The 19,606-nt window shown below is 36.6% G+C and overlaps 1 protein-coding gene across 1 annotated transcript in view; it reads left to right on the top strand.

The window, feature by feature from the left end:
* Nucleotides 1–8,609: 8,609 nt before the first annotated feature.
* DPP10 (dipeptidyl peptidase like 10) overlaps nt 8,610–19,606 on the top strand; it is a 1,417,029-nt gene continuing 1,406,032 nt past the window's right edge. The window contains exon 1 of the mRNA XM_027590078.2: nt 8,610–8,704. Within this exon, the coding sequence (XP_027445879.1) occupies nt 8,645–8,704 (60 nt within the window). The 5' untranslated portion in view covers nt 8,610–8,644. The remainder of the gene's footprint in view (nt 8,705–19,606) is intronic.

Genomic DNA, 19,606 nt, shown 5'->3' with positions numbered 1-19,606 from the left:
GTGAAACCTGTCAGGAACGTCAGTCAACTGATCTGTGACAGTTATATACCCTTTGTATACCCTATATTATACATGTTTAATATGTACCCAGAGTACTTGGAAGCAGGTAATCTTCAGATAGGAGTAAATTATAATCACGAAGGGACATCAGGGGTCAGCCAGTTATCCAGCCTAAGGAGTTGGTGGTAATGGCTAAGAGATGAAACAAGGAAAGAAGAGTGAAAAAAAATCAGGAAGACAAATCCAATAAAAACAGATATAAAAAAGGACAATTCATACTAATTAATGGTTGGTGGATTGGTTCTTACTGCATGTAGAAATGAGGAGCCAGTTGAAGAGCTTAACTGGCACGAGCTAGACAAAAATTTCATTACTTATCAATTCTAATCCTTCCTCAGATCTATCTGGCTTTAGGCAATACCTCATGAGTGAGAATAATAAAACACTTTATTATTTAAATTGGAAGATAAATTGAAAATGTAAAGCAATACTTCCCAGATGGAATTGACATATATCCACAGCTTTATAAATTATCATCTTCATGATTTCTTCAACATATTGTTTAGTTGGAATATTATGTTACAGGATTCTGGAGAGGTGGGTTGTAGACAGTCATACAGAAGCTGATCACCTAAAATAAAAGTGAGTTTAGATATCTGTGTTATTTTTTTCCTCATAAACTTGAATTTATTGCCACTTGAGAGTTCATAGTACTATCTTTATGTTCTTTCAAACAGACCTGGAAATGATTCCTATTGAAAAAATGAAAACTGTGACTTCCACTTTTTGTTGTGTTAGTGAATTACAATACAATGTGTTAGTGAAGGATAAAAGAATCTTCTTTCCCTGGTATAGCACAGTGCTTAAGAATATGTACTCTGGATGTTGTCAGATCTGACTTCTCTGCTGCCAACCAAAGTCCCCAGCCTTTGCAGAGTTATATATACCAGCAGGGGGAGAACATACAAACCTAGCTTACGTTCAACTCTGGTATTTTCCTGCAAAAAGGAATTAGCATAGGTCTGTGTTCTACCCCTGAATATCCCAGAAAAAGATACTGTGAAAACCCTGTTAATGACAGGACACATAGGATAAGGAAGTTCTTGTCTTATATCTATCTATAATCTCTTACAAATGAACTTGTTGTAGGCTGCAGAGCCTCAGATTTTATAGCATGCTGGCATTGCGAGGCTGACTGGGTTAGAGGGGCATATGGCTCTGCAGTATAGAACAAGAGCAGCAATAGGGTTGTGATTATTAGGGCTGTCCACTACAATTCTGATTCCATTCCTCTTTCGGCACATAGTGAAATTACTTCCTTATTACCTAAACTTGGCTGTGACCATTAACTGGCTTTGGCCAGTGGAATGCAAGTAGAGGTAATATATGCCATTACTGAGTGGAAGCCTTTGTTTTTTTTTTTTATTTTTATAATTTTGTATCATTATGTTAATCACCATACATTACATCATTAGTTTTTGATGTAGTGTTCCATGATTCATTGTTTGTGCATAACACCCAGTGCTCCACGCAGAATGTGCCCTCTTTAATACCCGTCACCAGGCTAACCCATCCCCCCACCCCCCTTCCCTCTAGAACCCTCAGTTTGTTTTTCAGAGTCCATCCTCTCTCATGGTTCGTCTCCCCCTCCGACTTACTCCCCTTCATTCTTCCCCTCCTGCTATCTTCTTCTTTTTTTTTTCCTTAACATATATTGCATTATTTGATTCAGAAGTACAGATCTGTGATTCATCAGTCTTGTACAATTCACAGCACTCACCATAGCACATACCCTCCCCAAAGTCTACCACCCAGCCACCCAATCCTTCCACCCCCCACCACTCCAGCAACCCTCAGTTTGTTTCCTGAGATTAAGAATTCCTCATATCAGTGAGATCATATGATACATGTCTTTCTCTGATTGACTTATTTCACTCAGCATAACACCCTCCAGTTCCATCCACGTCGTTGCAAATGGCAAGATCTCATTCCTTTTGATGGCTGCATAATATTCCATTGTGTATATATACCACATCTTCTCTATCCGTTCATCTGTCGATGGACATCTTGGCTCTTTCCAGTTTGGCTATTGTGGACACTGCTGCTATAAACATTGGGTTGCACATACCCCTTCGGATCCCTACATTTGTATCTTTGTGGTAAATACCCAGTAGTGCAATCGCTGGATCGTATGATAGCTCTATTTTCAACTGTTTGATGAACCTCCATACTGTTTTCCAGAGTGGTTGCACCAGCTTGCATTCCCACCAACAGTGTAAGAGGGTTCCCTTTTCTCTGCATCCCCGCCAACATCTGTGGTTTCCTGACTTGTTAATTTTAGCCATTCTCACTGGTGTGAGGTGGTGTCTCATTGAGGTTTTGATTTGGATTTCCCTGATGCCGAGGGATGTGGAGCACTTTTTCATGTGTCTGTTGGCCATTTGGATATCTTCTTTGGAAAAATGTCTGTTCATGTCTTTGGCCCATTTCTTGATTGGATTATTTGTTCTTTGGGTGTTGAGTTTGATAAGTTCTTTATAGATTTTGGATACTAGCCCTTTATCTGATATGTCCTTTGCAAATGTCTTCTGCCATTCTGTCGGTTGTCTTTTGGTTTTGTGGACTGTTTCTTTTGCTGTGCAAAAGCTTTTTATCTCGATGAAGTCCCAATAGTTCATTTTTGCCCTTGCTTCCCTTGCATTTGGCGATGTTTCTAGGAAGAAGTTGCTGCGGCTGAGGTCGAAAAGGTTGCTGCCTGTGTTCTCCTTTAGGATTTTGATGGACTCCTGTCTCATGTTTAGGTCTTTCAACCATTTGGAGTCTATTTTTGTGTGTGGTGTAAGGAAATGGTCCAGTTTCATTCTTCTGCATGTGGCTGTCCAATTTTCCCAACACCATTTGTTGAAGAGACTGTCTTTTTTCCATTGGACATTCTTTCCTGCTTTGTCAAAGATTAGTTGACTATAGAGTTGAGGGTCCACTTCTGGGCTCTTGATTCTGTTCCATTGATCTATGTGTCTGTTTTTGTGCCAGTACCATACCGTCTTGATGATGACAGCTTTGTAATAGAGCTGGAAGTCTGGAATTGTGATGCCACCAGCTTTGCTTTTCTTTTTCAATATTCCTCTGGCTATTCGGGGTCTCTTCTGGTTCCATACAAATTTTAGGATTATTTGTTCCATTTCTTTGAAAAAAGTTAATAGTATTTTGATGGGGATTGCATTGAATGTGTAGATTGCTCTAGATAGCATTGACATCTTCACAATGTTTGTTCTTCCAATCCATGAGCATGGAACGTTTTTCCATTTCTTTGTGTCTTCTTCAATTTCTTTCATGAGTATTTTATAGTTTTCTGAGTACAGATCCTTTGTCTTTTGGTTAAATTTATTCCTAGGTATCTTACGGTTTTGGGTGCAATTGTAAATGGAATCGATTCCTTGATTTGTCTCTCTTCTGTCTTGTTGTTGGTGTCTAGGAATGCCACTGATTTCTGTGCATTGATTTTATATCCTGCTACTTTACTGAATTCCTGTATGAGTTCTAGCAGTTTTGGGGTGGAGTCTTTTGGGTTTTCCACATACAGTATCATATCATCTGCAAAGAGTGAGAGTTTGACTTCTTCTTTGCCAATTTGGATGCCTTTGATTTCTTTTTGTTGTCTGATTGCTGTGGCTAGGACTTCTAATACTATGTTGAATAGCAGTGGTGAGAGTGGACATCCCTGCCGCGTTCCTGACCTTAGGGGAAAAGCTCTCAGCCTTTCCCCATTGAGAAGGATATTCGCTGTAGGTTTTTCATAGATGGCTTTTATGATATTGAGGTATGTACCCTCTATCCCTATACTCTGAAGAGTTTTGATCAAGAAAGGATGCTGTACTTTGTCAAATGCTTTTTCTGCATCTATTGAGAGGATCATATGATTCTTGTTCTTTCTTTTGTTAATGTATTGTATCACATTGATTGATTTGCGGATGTTGAACCAATCTTGCAGCCCAGGGATAAATCCCACGTGGTCATGGTGAAGAATCCTTTTAATGTACTGTTGGATCCTATTGGCTATTATTTTGGTGAGAATTTTTGCATCCATGTTCATCAAGGATATTGGTCTGTAATTCTCCTTTTTGATGGAGTCTTTGTCTGGTTTGGGGATCAAGGTAATGGTGGCCTCATAAAGTGAGTTTGGAAGTTTTCCTTCCATTTCTATTTTTTGGAACAGTTTCAGTAGAATAGGTATTAATTCTTCTTGAAATGTTTGATAGAATTCCCCTGGGAAGCCATCTGGCCCTGGGCTTTTGTTTTTTGGGAGATTTTTGATGACTGCTTCAATTTCCTTAGTGGTTATAGGTCTGTTCAGGTTTTCTATTTCTGGGTGGAAGCCTTTAAATATAGGATCTTTTGCCATATTTTCTTCCCTCTGCCATGTTGATTGTGGAAGTTGACATCAATATGGAGTGTCCATCAGCTTGAGTTCTCTTAGAGAGGAAGAACCTCCCTGCCAATGTAGTACTGACATATAGCATCATGAGAAATAAACCTTCATTATATTAAGCCACTGAGATTTTGAGATTATTTATTATTGTCGCATAACCCTGTCTGTCTTGACTGATATATGTTGTTTCTAGGAAAGATCAGTCCTTAAAGACAGCATAGGAATTAGAATTATGCCTTGACGTCTACCTGGATGAAATCAGGGAACAATCTGAAGTTGAGGAGCTATCAGAAGAAGATGCCATTTATGGAGAAAGAGGCAGAAGGCAGGGCTTAGCTGAAGGCCTTAAATTCCAAGTAAATGAAGCTGATGATTTGAAATTACATTCCAGTTCTAATGAGAAATGCAAAATACTTGGTGGATAGGAGAAGCAGAAGACCAGGACATACACAGTGGGTGTTAAGAGGAAGAGTTTGTTTCTTGTATGTTTATGTGGAATTTGGATTCTTTATAATGGACTCCAAATATCAAAGAAACAGCCTAATAGCCTTTCACATAGCATTTTAATTGACTAAGCCACTGGAGTTGCCCAAGCCTGCAATTGGTAGGTCATCATGGTGACCAGCTGGTTAGGGCTAGAGCAGATAGGGCCTGAATCACAGACAGAGTGCTTGGCAGTAGAGTCTACCCAACAGTGTGACAAGGTTTTTTCTACAGAAATATTTTCATTAAGCCAATTTTAGCTATTTCCAAGATCTAATAATACTTGTTCAAGTAGCCTCAGAAGTTATATTTCATAAAATTACTAGGCATCTTTCTTGTCTTTTTGTGAGAAGGCTGAAAGGGACTCATTCCTAATTTCCCACAAACTGTGGAACCTGAAAATAATATATTTTTATATAATTATCACTAGTGTTGGTTAAATCTAAAATTGGTTCTTTAGATTAAATTGCCTAAAATTTCTAGTTCACTGTGATTCACTGTATAGTGTTTCCTGAGTAGATCTAAACATTTTTAAAAATCCTACCATGTGAAAAGCTATGATGGAATTTTGCAGCTGTTTTCATACTAAACATACTGAACCAAATATATCCCAATTAGAATAATTGTATATGAATGTATACTTCTTAAACAGTATTTATAATTTTTTAGCATTTGGCGAAAGTTTTAAAATCTCTATCTTTTCTGGTACATTCCAAATGAACATATTAAGACACAGCAGATTTCACAAAATTATGAAAAATCTATATGCTTGAAATAGAAATATTTTAAAATTACTATGGTTTTAATTTTCTTGATTCATGAAATGATAATGTAACAGGAAAAACAATACCAAAAACGAGGTTTGGGTGATATATTTTTTTCTGAACAATTGATTTTCTTGGGATTTAGATTTTGATATAATGGTAAGTGTGGGATGTAGAGAGTATATAGTGTAGACTAGTCACCCTTTTCTCTTAATTTGCATCCTCCCTTTTTTTATTTATGAAATTCAACACTGGGCAAGGATTTTAGGTAGATTCTGGTCACTTACCTATAGATAGTAATGCCAGTGTCTTTTTTTGCATCATCCTATCTACCTTCTAAGGGGAATGCAAAGGAGTTTTGAAGAATTTTGGAAAAGAAATGAATTCTCATGTGACCACAGTGGTTGTTTTAATCTAGCTGCCGATGCCTTTTCGCGGCAGGCTTGCAAATACTGCCTTTCGTACTGGTGATTCCTTTTTTTTCCTTTTTTTTTTTTTTTTTTTAAGATTTTATTTATTTATTTGACAGAAACACAGCGAGAGAGGGAACACAAGCAGAGAGAGTAGAGGAGGGAGAAGCAGGCTCCCTGCTCAGCAGGGAGCTTGATGTGGGGCTCGATCCCAGGACCCTGGGATCGTGTCCTGAGCCGAAGGCAGACGCTTAACGACTGAGCCACCCAGGCGCCCCCTGGTGATTCTTTTTATACTGTATGATGGGGGTGAGAAATCCCATTTGAACTTTTGCACCCTGTCCCTCAGGACACTCCCACCCCTGCCATTCTGCTTGGACTACCCAGATAATTTAGTTTGGAGGTTCCTCAGATATCTGCTACTAAGTAATATCTAAGAAAGAGGAGCTGAGCCGACCCTAGTGGTGTAGGATATTTATTTCTTTAGAGATATCAAACTTTTAAGTGTATGTTGACAGGTTCATGGGCTTGTTCACTGGGTTATATGCTTTGTATTATTTTTTACTTCATTAATTTTTCCCATTCTTGTTATTATCTGCTCCCCTATCTTACTGCAGTTTATTTTATCATTCTTTTTTATAATTCCTGGAGATCAACATTTGGCTTATTAATTATTAATTTTATGCCTTTCTGCTTTTCTAATATGTACATTTAAGTACATATAGTTTCTCTAAATACTGATTTAGCTGCATCTCACAAATGAGATGCAGTTTTCATAATTTTCAAATATATAATGTTTTGAAATTTCAAATATAAATTTTTTTCAATTTATATGTTACTTAAATTACCACTGTGCAATAAAAATATAATGTAAGCCACAGTATCAGCCACATTTGTGATTTAAAATCTTAACCTTTGAATTACAAGATTTCTTGGTCCTCTGGTTGTACTCAATGTATTGTTATGATACTGCTACCCCAGATCATTGGAAAAAGCTTTTGTCTGTTTTTTTATTGACTCCATATCTTTGCTCATGATGTCCTTGATTGCTCTAGTACTCCTGCTGTTAACCTTTCTGGCTTCAGACTGCCTGATCTTGCTACTGTCTAATCCTTACCTCTATGGTGCTGCCAGAACTATCACCCTTGGAAACTCAGCCATTTTCAAATGTTTGGACTACTGTTCAGAATGTTTAGCTCCCTTTCCTATTTCAGAACAGGAAACACTTTTTAAAGAATAATGTATAAATTTAATCATGTCACCAAACTTATTCATTTATTTCTTCTCATACTGTCAGTAATGTTCTTGGCACACTCATAAAGATTTCTGAGAGATTCATGCAGTTGACTCTCATAAACTTGGCATTTCACCAGCAGGGTATATTTCTGATGAGTAAAAAGTATTTGTCTTCAAAAATACATGAGACATACAGACTTAGCTTAGGTTGCATTCAGTACTTTATAATACATATTGGAAAATAATATACTCCATTAAGTCAAGCCTATGGGATCTCTTATTTCCACCTAGGATACATTCATACTAGTTGGTGCCAGTGTGATAATGGGAACTGGTTACTCTGGTAGAAACCTCATTCATAAGCATTTATGATTTATTTTGCAAAAAAAAAAATGTCATTTGGGACAGAGAGGTAACTATGCGGGAAGTTGGACTGGCATGAGCTAAATACTAGTTTGTCCCTCGGAATTTTTTTAAAATGACCTCAAGGAAAGATATGGTTAAAAAGAAAAAAAAGAAAAAAATATTTTCTTGTTTTGGTGTAACATCTAGTAACTATTATATTTGAAAGCGTTTTTATATACCATAAGCTTTCTCACAGCTTACAGAAGAATTGGTATCTTTGCTGGCTGTCACTGCAGAATTTCTTAAATATCCATAGAGAATGTAAATCCTTTACCATACTATGTAAAAAATCTGCAGTGTTAAATCAGGCAACAGGTCCTTCCCCAGCATTTACTGCTGTTTTGACTGCAAACACTACCTAGGAAGAAACAAAATTTAGTATCAGAATGAGAATGGATTATGGTAAAGAAAAATCCAGCAGAGAGGGAGAAAGTGACAGAGAAAGATTTCTTTTGCACTGAAAAAAAGTATAAACTGGTTAGAAGCAGGGAAGTTGAGAGTGTCCCTTTAAACTGTGGTACTGCAATTGATCTCTGTATGTTTTCTGGTATTCGTCCCTTTGAAAGGAGAATGAGAGCCAAGATCATTGGCTGTACTGTGAAGCTGTCACATCTCAGTACTGAAAAGGTACAGTGCAAGTGAACTGAAACAGTCTGTAGCTTTCTATTCAGTATCGTCAAGAGCTTTGAGACTGATGAACCAAATGAATGCTTTATTTAGGGCTGAGATACAGATCCCTCCGATTTGACGACGTTTCAGCCTTCGGAGTGAGAAAGCAGCAGCGGCCGCAGAAGCAGAAGCAACAGCAGTAGCAACAGCTACAGCAGCAGCCCCTGCTCAAGTCCAGTAGAAGAGACTTGATCTCCAGTTCGTCCTGAACTCCACCTGGGATCGTGCACTGTCCAGGGTCCTGAAACATGAACCAAACCGCCAGCGTGTCCCATCACATCAAGTGTCAACCCTCCAAAACAGTCAAGGTAGGACCAAGGTTTCCTTCTTCCTTCTGTTTCTGCACATGTATCTTCATTCATCTACCGAACACATGCATGTTGGTATGGCAGGGCACTGGCAGTAAAGATATCTAGTTGCTTTGATTTTGATGTAAAGGTTGGATTTCAGTAAAGAGTTTGGTTCTGTTTGCATGTGTGTATCGACTGGAGAGAGTAGTTTTCACTTAATAATTCTTTTACCTTGATGACTTTCACTTTTTTGACTGAGAATCTATCAGTGGTATATGTCAGGAAGAAAGTTTAGTGAGCTTTGAGCTTCTAGAGTTTTTATTCCATGTCAGTTTTCTTGATGAAACTGGTGAAGAATTTGCAAACTGCTGGAAACAGATAATATTAAATTGAATACAAATTTGATAACAGCATTTCATTGCCATATGGATTTGGGACTTCTTATCTTTTCCAAAGAAAAGCATATTCATCATTGAGAGTGTTTAACTATTGGTTATATTAAAGCAACTATAGTGAGGGAGTATAAAATTCTACAAAGGGAGTATACAAACATATGCTCTTATGTATGCCATCATGAAACTCAAAACCAGGAAGGTGATTGGGAGTGCTCTTTGAAACAAGTACTTGTTTTAAATTTGAGACTTATCTGATATGGTTAAAAGAAAAGGACCAAGCTTGGAATTTGACTGTTCCTTTTAGTTTTAAGTAATGTTTATGCTATCCTCTTTGTTCTTATTTTGATGTTCTTACTTACATGGAGACTTATAAATAACTGGACTTATAATAACCCAATGGAGAGTTTATTTTATCTTGCAGTTCATCTGTGTGGATATTTTGCATCCTTGGGGGGTAGTTATGGGCTCCTCTGGAACTCTTTTTTGGAAAAATCTGATAACCTGATAGATCATTTTTACTTACTGCAATCTCTAATTCATATACAATTGCATATCTTTTATTGAGATTCTAAAATTTGACATAACTTGCTTTTTATGATTATATTACTTTTATCTCTCAGGGCTTTGAAAATACTGCATAGACTGTAATTTAAAAATATAATTTGTAGCAGTAAGTTTTTTCTTGTGAACCTACCTACCCTTGTCAGTCTTTCAGTTATAAATAGACCATAAACTGAATTCCATTTATCTGCAATTATTTTTAAAAGCAATGAAATATCCAGGATGTATCAAATGATACATAATTAGACTTTCATTGTATATAAATACATAAAGTTAGCTGAAATCATAAAGAACTCAGATAATTTACACCATCTCTAATGGCATAAGCAACATCTTAGTATGTTGAATTTTTTGCACTGTGTCCAACTTTAGAAATAAAATGCTGTGCTTTAGGATATAAGTTTTTCTCTGCATGTCAGATTCCCACATCTGTCATTTATATAAGCATACCATCACTGAACAATGACTAAACAGTACATATATGACACTCCACATTGTGATATATAAACTCTGGTGGAAAACATATGCTATAGCCTAAAGTGGGATAGAATTAAAAACTGGCTGTCTACCTTTGAGTATGTTTAGAAAACCATAAAATGACCAGTGGCTTTCTGTTTAAGTGTTTGAGGTCATAGGAATCAAGTGTTTTATTTGTCCTTTTATTTACTGGGTAAGGACAAAAGAATGCTACTTTCTGGGACTTACAATCATTTCCCTTATTGGTGCTCTGGCATTAACTGCCCTCAGACAAACTCTGGAGGCCGAAAAATATGTTTCTAGTGTAAGAGTTTTACATCATCTTGCTGATCTTGCAGATGCTGTTTTTTTTTTTTTTCATTCTAACTGCAGCCATTGAATTGAAATGAAAGGCATCATAAAAATTGGACAACCTACCACTTAGCAATGTATTATATTAATGGCTTAATGAAGGAATCTTGAATCAAAGCAATGGATGATTTGGTTAATTGTACAAGTTAAGTTGTTTTGTGCTCCCCCCCCTATTGCTCTGGGGAGCAAAAGATGCTTGTGATGTTCATAAAGTATATAAAGTTGCGAGCATTGAACTATTAAGGGAGTGATTACTTGAGTATTTTCCAGTTTGCAACAGTAAAAGGGGATGAGTTGAAAGCTTTCTTACTTCAAATTATGTGCTCCAATTATGAAACATTTATGGCTTTTGGAATTTACACTAAAAATGGCTATCTATATTTAGGTAATGCATTAGCCTATGAACAAAATGCAGTAGCAACCTAAGGAAAAACCCTAAGATGAGAGGTTTTTGGAAAGCTATTAGATATTGGAGCTGAAGAGACTTTTTGGATTTTTGGAATCTATCTTTTTTTCAAGCATGATTTTTTTAGAGTTAGTTTTCCCCTCACTCTTAAAGTTACTATTTGAAAACTTTAAACAAAACTCCCTTATTTTGAAAGCTGATTGGCCTGCAGATAATGATAAGTGACCCACTTTGGGGCTCCAGAAATATCCAGATACTTAATAAGTTGTAAATTGCTCCATTTTAAAAATTCTAAAGCCTCTAGGGACTTTTTCCCCATACTTCAGTGTAATAATCCTCTAGGGAATTTTTCCCCCATTGTCAGTGTAGTAAATGCTGGCTGTTCCTTCTCTTGACAGTTTAACTACTGCTAAAAAGAATGCAATAGGAATGAACAAAAATGAATTGCTTTGGCTAAAAATAGCTTTAAAGGCCAAAATGTGTGGGAGGAGAAAGAACAGGTGTGTTTGTGTGTCTTTTCCCCACCCGAAGTTTAAAAAGTGATATCTGCAGTGAGTCAAATTTAGCGACTCTTATCAGTGAAGGCTGTTTGTGGTCACAGTGGTGGCAGAGCTGAAGAAGGAGGGGCCTGGAGGACCCATAATGGAATAAAGTGGTCTACATTATTCAGGTTGCTTGACATTTGTTTTTGTCATTCTGGCCATTCTCCAGCTCAACCAGTCCCTGACACATTTTTCCTGATGTACTTGAACAGGTATGTTCTTATAGTCAAAACTGATAAGAGAGAACAGAGCAGAGTAAGTCAAATAAAGGTATCAGGTATGTTTTCAGATCACTTTGGATGAAATGTTGAATGCAATACACTCATAAAACCCTTTCCCATTTCAGAGCTTGAAAAGCAATAAAGCTTTTCTTGAAATGATTACAAATCTTACCGTCAAGGTAGCAGCACTCTAAAAAAAGGATCTTTTACTCTGAGATCTGTAATGGAAAATTTTAGGGACAATCTGGGAATGCTAAATACAGATCTAATCTTGGCTTATTATAAACTTCATTTCTGAAAAATTGTCCCCACTTTGGGCAACAAACTTGGCTTTATCTTCCCTGTCTTAGCTTCTCTTGGCTAAACTGAAAGCAAATTAAATCTTCCAGTCAAATCTCTGAACTTGGTTTACTTTTTTTCCAGTGGAATTGCAAATTTAGAACTTTGCCTAAAAAAGTGAGAGGTTTTTCTTCTTTTGGGTTTTAATAGAAATCTAGCACCCATGTATGTCTAAGGGTAGTAGAAGAATTTTCCATCCTTTCTTTGAAGTTGGAAGTTGTGTGTGAATCCTCAGGATTGGTGATTCTTGGATCAGGAATCGTATTATTTTATTTTATAATGGAAACTTCAAAATACGGTACACAGTATTTCTTTACTTTTCCCATGTAGTGACCCTTTCATGTCTGTCTCTTTCCCTTTCCCCTTTCTAAGACCTGCCTAGGTTATTCTATCACTACCTTCACACTCAGGTTCCCTGTGTTCTGTGTAAAAAATGATCCCAGAAGTACATACTACTGGAGGAGTACCTACAAGTTTTTACAAAACATATTTGAAGGTGTATTTAGGATTTTCATTGTCTTCAGAGTAGATTCTCTGTGAGCAAATACATTTCATGACAATTTTGACTGCCTTTTTTATTGTAATATCAAAGTGTTATGCAAATACAGACATTTTCCCCTTACTACCTTTAATCCAGAGCCCCATCCAAAATTGTTGTGTAAAAAACGGGATAAAATTAGGGAGTAAAAGAGAATGAAAATCTTCTCATGTGTACATTTAATTTTATTAAATCTGTAGGCTTGAGGGGATGGTCATTAGAAAATGATTTCTGTCTTTAGCAGTTGGTATTTTGGAATATGACAATGTGATGAGTTGGTGTGGTGACACTGGTTTGGAAATGTACCAAGTGGCACCAATTTTTACTGGTTGGTAATTCCACATTCCCCGCTTAAAGGATGGGCACCACATCTGTATTCCACATGGTGTCGCATTTAGTCTTAAAGAGTATTTCCTAATTACATCCACAAAAAATTAGGAATATAGAGAGTATATAAGAAAAAACTTCACATCTTTATGTCATTACAATGTGCAAAATGTACCCCCCCATTTCATTATTAAATGAAATTCTAAAAGCAAAAATTATAATATGCTTCTATACTGTATTTTGTTTTAGAGAGTCTTCTTGGTCTTCATCCTAAAGACTTTAGTCATAAGAAAATAAAAGAAAGAAACTTTATTACATTATGATCTCAACACAGACTCAGACACACTAAAGAACGAGTTATCGTCGGTATTCATCGGTATTAATTTGGCAAGGTACAGATTTTTCTTCAGCATTAGGAGAATGGGCCATTCTCTTAAGTGGTGATATTTGAAGCCAAAAGAGAAGACTTACAAAAGATTAGAATGAAGGATATTGTGTGTGGGAGAATTTTTTTCTCTTAGAAATGGTCTACATCCTTTTAATTATTCTGACACAGCTTTCTCATATGCTTAAGGCAAAATCGGAGCCTGTGATAAACATGAAAAGGACCACAAGTTAGAAATTCTGCTGACGACCAATTTATAGTCATTTACAGTTTGCATTTATGCCAAGTATTTACAATTTAAAAGTCTATAGGATAATTTTATTTCAAATGACTATAAATCCCACTGTTTTTAAAGGAAGCATTAAATGTTTTTATTTTTTTTGTAGAGTGACAATGTTATAAATTTGGATAGTTTTGTTTTACTCACTTTTTTTCTTAAAATATAAAGTTTCCTTTTTTTTAATTTGACATTTAAAGTGTTTGGCAACTTTTACTTTGAAGAAGTATTGTAGTATAATGCATTTTTAGGTAAATTTGAACTATTTCAGAAAATATTTAGTATTTATTTGCTTCTTGGAAAAATAAGTGTTAATAATTTTCTGAAAAATGTTTTTGGTCAGGTAGTAAAAACATTCTTGACAAATTTGTGGTAACAAATCACTAATTTTCACTGAAAAGGCATGATTCTACAAATAAAGCATGGATAAGGAGATATATTTCTACATAAGATAAAGTGGTGCTTCTCAAAATGTGGTCCCTGGGTCAGCAGCATCCACATTCCTCATGAACTTGCTAGAAATGCAAATTCTTGGGCTTTACACAAACCCAATCTATTAGAAACTCTGGGGGTAGGAACCAGCAATCTGTGTTTTGACAAGCCCTCTGGGTGATTTAATGAATATTAAAGCTTCAGTAACCCTAAGCTAAAAAATTACAAAAGAAGACAAACTTGTTCTATAGTCTACTTGTAAGAATCGTCTGTGTTTGTATATCACAGGTGGAGTCTGAACATCTTCTGAGGATACATAGGATCATTTAATAACAAGAATTCTATGAGAGCTGAACTCTCTTCAGGTCTATTTCTTTTATCTCTCACAGGACTTTCTTAATACTAAGCCCTTCACACAGTAGAATTTGAATATATATTTGTTGATTATTAAGTGATTGGTAAGGTGTCTCAGCTCTAAAGTGAGCTAAATAAAATGTTCAGACCTTGTTTAATTGGTAATCTGGTTGGAAAACTTGCTCTGTCTTTTAAATTCACAGCAAATTTCTTTAAAGAAAATGTATGGACATTTTGTTTGGCTTTCTATGGTTTTGTTCTCTGACTTGATTTGAGGCCATCTGATAATCAACACCTTTTGGTAACTAGGGAGATAGATAGTCACACTATGCTGAGAGTATGTTGGACAATTTTCTCCCTTCTTGCCAGCCTCATCTGAAACTTGGCAAAACAGTGGTAGCCAGGAATATCACCCTAACCTTTCTCCTTTCATTTACTAATGTTCTTTAGCCCTTGGATATATGCCAGGTTGGTAGGATACAATTGGAAGCAGTATACCACAACTGAAACAAAATTAATCATTTTTAAACCTGACCTCTCCAGGACAGCCCCAGCATGGTGTTACATTAGCAGAACTAGACTTAAGCTGGATGATAAGCCTTGAAATAGAGGACGTTTACCTTCTGAACAGGCTTATCTCTTAGAAACTTTTCATAGAACTCAAGTTTTTGTTTGTTTTTTTTTACAGTTAGGATTGGGAAGAATGATCCAATGTGTGCAGCCTACCCCACTACCTGCAAATGGGGCATAGGGCAGATTGGATAGGTTTTCCTTTGGAGGGTCATCCTTAATTTGAAATCTCATTCTCCATGTACCACAATGGATCATGTGGCCTTGGGGAAGGCAATTAACCCTGTTCAGGCTTTTATTCCTACTAACAGAAGGGCAATAAACTTAAATTATCTCTCCAAACAAAAATGCTATGTAAGTGCTTTGTATTATAATTTGTTCTAGTAGCAATTTTCAAGGGATATGACATTTTCATAGAGACCTGTATAGTGAGAATCAATTTTTATGACATAAAAGCTAAGAATTTTATTTGCAATTATTATTAACTATAATGATGATAAAAACTCATTTTGAAGTCACCAGGGAGCTGAAAAGTATCTTCTAATATTGTAGTAACATCTGCAAGATCTCATCATGGATCTGTACCAGGAAGGTAGGGGAAGAAGAATATTGAGTTTAAATGCTATCTAAAGGACTGATCAATTCGATAAAAAATGCAGTTACTCATCCCGGTGCTTAACTAAAAAATGGAAGATATCTAGGGTAGCTTCATGGATCATCGAATTGAGGAGAAATTATATCATGCTATGTTTACATAGCCTTCCTACTATCTCTGGACTCATTGTTTCCTTTGTTTGATCTACCCTTCCACCCAATTGTCCTTTTAAAAAACCCCTATTTTTACTTCAAATCTCAGAGTTTTCTCAGTTCTCTGATTTCCTTAGGCAGTAGTAAGGGTCTCAACTAATCACCTATGTTCTCACATAATCTCAGTGCCTGCTTAATGCTTAAATAGTCTTCTGAGCTGTAATTATTTGTTTTCATATAAGTCTCTCTGCTAACTCTTAAAGGGTCTCTGTCTTTTACTTTTGGTAATCCTAGTGCCTAGCCCAATATCTGGTGAATAGCAGGCATTCAATTAAGATTCTTTGAGTGAAGGAACAAAGAGGGCTATAAACTCATTTGTCTTCCCAAGAGATGCAGTCTGACTTTTGAGTTCAGAAACACACTAGTCCTCCTTGACCTAAGCCAAACTGAACATTTTACTTCAAAGTATGTAAACAACATTTGGAGAAATGACAAATGGGCCTCAAGGACTGTGACAACAGATATGCTAATCCTCTTGAGGAAGAGTGGCTTCTGTAAGTAAAAAATAGGTTTTGCATTATGAGTGTCTTTTATATTAGGGTTGGGGAAAGTCTATACAAATAGAGACAGTCTTTGCCCCTCTGTTTTGGAACCTGAGTTAGCATAGTAGATCCAAGTTGATGCTGATTTTAATGGATGGGACCCTATTGGGAAACTATTGACTCTGGCCCTTTATGAGGTACTTTCTCATCAGAAACCTTAATTCCCAAGATGATTCACTGCTGCTGGATTTAAAAACACCACTTTTCACAACTCTGGTTTCCAGGATTTTGCCCTAAGAAAAATGGACTCCACTATTTTAATGGAAAGTAAATAGCATGAAAGTACTTTTTGTATTTAATGGGATGGGCCTTTTCCTTGAATAATTGTTTTTGAGACAATAAAAGAATTAGGGTAGAGAAACTATGCAAGGCAGGTATTCTTGACCAAGGAAGGGCATCTGTAGTAAAATTATTCCTTTAAATATATCCTCTGAAGGAAATAAAATTGAGTCAAGCAATGTTGACTTTGGTTGATGAGTGAGCACAGCATGGCATGATGGACAGAAGCTTGGACTTACTCTTTCATGTTTCAGTCATTTGACATTCACTGAAAGAAGATTCAAATATGAATAGAGCTATGTTGCTTGTTTTTAGGGAGCACAGCCCAGGATGCAAATGAATACTATTACAATATATAGTGATGAGTGCTAGGAGGGGTAAATATGAGGTTTGGGAGGAGGCATTTACAAAGCCCAAAACAGATGCTATATAGGGGTTAGATTAATAAAGAGAGGGGAAGAAAATATTTCAGACACAGAGAAAACATGTGCAAAGGATGAAGAAACAAGGCAATGTACCTGACCTGAAGCATTTATTAGTTGAGTGTGACTATGTTATAGAGTACAAATGATCAGGATGGGTGGGGAATGAGACTGCAAATACATGTAGGGACCTGGAATTTGTATTATCTTTCAGAATTTGACTGTACTCTGAGGGAGGAGCTTAAAACCAAGTAGTACAAAGACAAAATCTAAATTTGGGACCCAGTTCTGTGACCTTGGGAAGCACCCCTAAGGTTTGTGTCTTTAGGTTGAAAGTGAAAATGGTAACACATTCCTGGTCCATCTTTCAGGATGATCCAAGTACTGTCTGAGATATTATTAGCCAGACAGGTGTTACTGAAGGTATATCTTAATAAGAACAAAAGGTTTTTCAACAGCTTGATTTTATACCATCCACTTTCATGAATGCTAATAATAGCTGGCCTTTAAAGGTTTTAATTTAGTGTTACCATTTTAATCCAAAAAAATCTTTTTTGACTAATGACACTCATCGGGGTGTACCAAAATTTTCCTCTTTAATACTTGGATAACCATTTTCCTGGCATATTGGTTGCTAATTGTCTTTTGAGCAATACCAATGCCACATGACTGACCTCTGTTAGTGTCATTGGATTTAAGCTTAAAATTTGCCTGGAAATTTCAGATGCAGAGGTGAGGAAATTTTCCCTTTCCTAGTCTCCTATTTACATAGGCCATGTGTTGTTTTCAATACAGATACTTTGGGTTTCTTGAAGGATTAGTTCCAAGGGTCTCAGTAGTTCACAGCATCTTTCAGAGGAGACAGGAAATATTAAAGTACACTTGATGTGCAGCAGTTCCATAATCATAAAATTTTAAATGTTTCTTAGAGATACTTTATGCTAGACTTTTATTTTGCGGACAAGAAAGCTGAGGATTAAAAGGAGAAAATAGGGGCTCCTGTCTGGCTCAGTTGGAAGAGCAATCAACTCTTGATCTTGGGGTCGTATGTTCATACCTCACATTGGGTGTAGAGATCACTTAAAAAAAATAAATAAACTTTAAAAAGGGAAAGTTGGTGAAGTGCAACCTTTTAACAAGAATCCCCTCCCACACACACACTCCTCACAAATAACAGAAAATTCTAACTGAATTGGTTAAAGGAATCAGAAAAAATGATAATTTCACAAAATGAAAAGAGCACTTTGAGTCATTTAGCTAGCTCAGTGCCCGAATAACATGACCTAGGACCCAGGCAATTTGCACCATTCTGCTTTGCCTCTCTTAGACTAGGTTCTGTCACGGTCATTGCATGCCTGCTCTAGTTCCAAAACTGACCTGCAGAAATGACAACTGAAAGTGTTCTGTGGACAAAGAGAAGTTTCTTTCTTGAGTTTCATTTTAAGAGTTCCACAGAGAGTTTTGCTCACCTTTTGTTGCCTAGAATTAAATCTTACACAAATTTTCTCTTCAATATACTTGAAGACACACATGCAGAAAGCAGGGAGGAGGTTATCCAAATAAACATGGGGTTCTGTTAGAAGCAATCAAGAAGATTGGATGGTTTGGATGGAGAAAACCAAAAATATGTACCACCATGATCAGCAAGAAAGATTTTAGAATTTGATGGGCATTTAATACATAGCACACTGTGAAAGACAGGCAGTGCCATGGTCTGAGCACTGTGTCAATACTGACGTAGTAAGCTCAACTACAATATTGTATTCAATTGCCTCATAACAGAGACCACTTCTGTGACTTTAGAACAAAAGGACAAGAAGAGAGGATCACAATATTATCTTATTCGGGTAGCTTTTTCTCCTTTGATACCAGATGACTCCATGTTCAATCGATTTTGCTTTGTATTGTCATATGCTTGGGGTTTTTTGTTTGCTTGTTTTACATAACTTTGGGCTTTCTTCTTTTTAGGAATGATGAGTTTGGGGATAATGAAGGCAAATTATGGTGATATTCTTCATCAAATAATTAAGGTTGTTCAGGGACTATCATAGTGACCTCTTCCCTGGTACCTCTAGGGACTTGGAACTCTGAAGTCCTCAGGAGCATTTAAACACTGAATGCCTCTGAGGTTAAGAGGTAACATAAATATTACAGTTAGATGTAAATTGAAATTGTGGAGAGTGCATGCCTCACCTAAAGGCATACCAGAGCGAAACCCACTCCCCTGCCCAAAGAAATACGTTGGAGGTATGTTTAATGAGGAGATGATAGAAGATACGGGATCACACCAAAAATATTTTTAAGGGGGTCAGGATATCTGGTTTGTAATTCTGGCTGAGTGGTGTTGATAAATGCCATGGATTTAATTACCAGATGCTGAATACCAACAGACTGTGTCTCCCACTCAGAACTCTCCCTCTCCCTCTGTTCTTAGATGCTGCTCTGTACTCCATATTCTCACTTAGATGTCTAATAGACACTATACACTCGCTATATTACCATCAAGACTTTTGATCCTTGCTGCCTACCCCTGTCTCAACTCACTTCATTAAATGATACCAGTATCTTCAGAGACTCAAGTCAGAGTTTGGTTTCTGCTAAGGTGCCTCTTTCTCCTCTTCATCACCCGGTCCATCAGAAAATCCTGCCCATTCTACCTCCTAAATATATCTTCAGTCTAACTTCCATATCCACC

The sequence above is a fragment of the Zalophus californianus genome, chromosome 3 (genome assembly GCF_009762305.2).
Source record: "Zalophus californianus isolate mZalCal1 chromosome 3, mZalCal1.pri.v2, whole genome shotgun sequence".
Classification (NCBI taxonomy): Eukaryota; Metazoa; Chordata; class Mammalia; order Carnivora; family Otariidae; genus Zalophus; species Zalophus californianus.
Note: the sequence above shows the minus strand (reverse complement) of the source record. Positions and strands in the feature narration are given on the sequence as shown.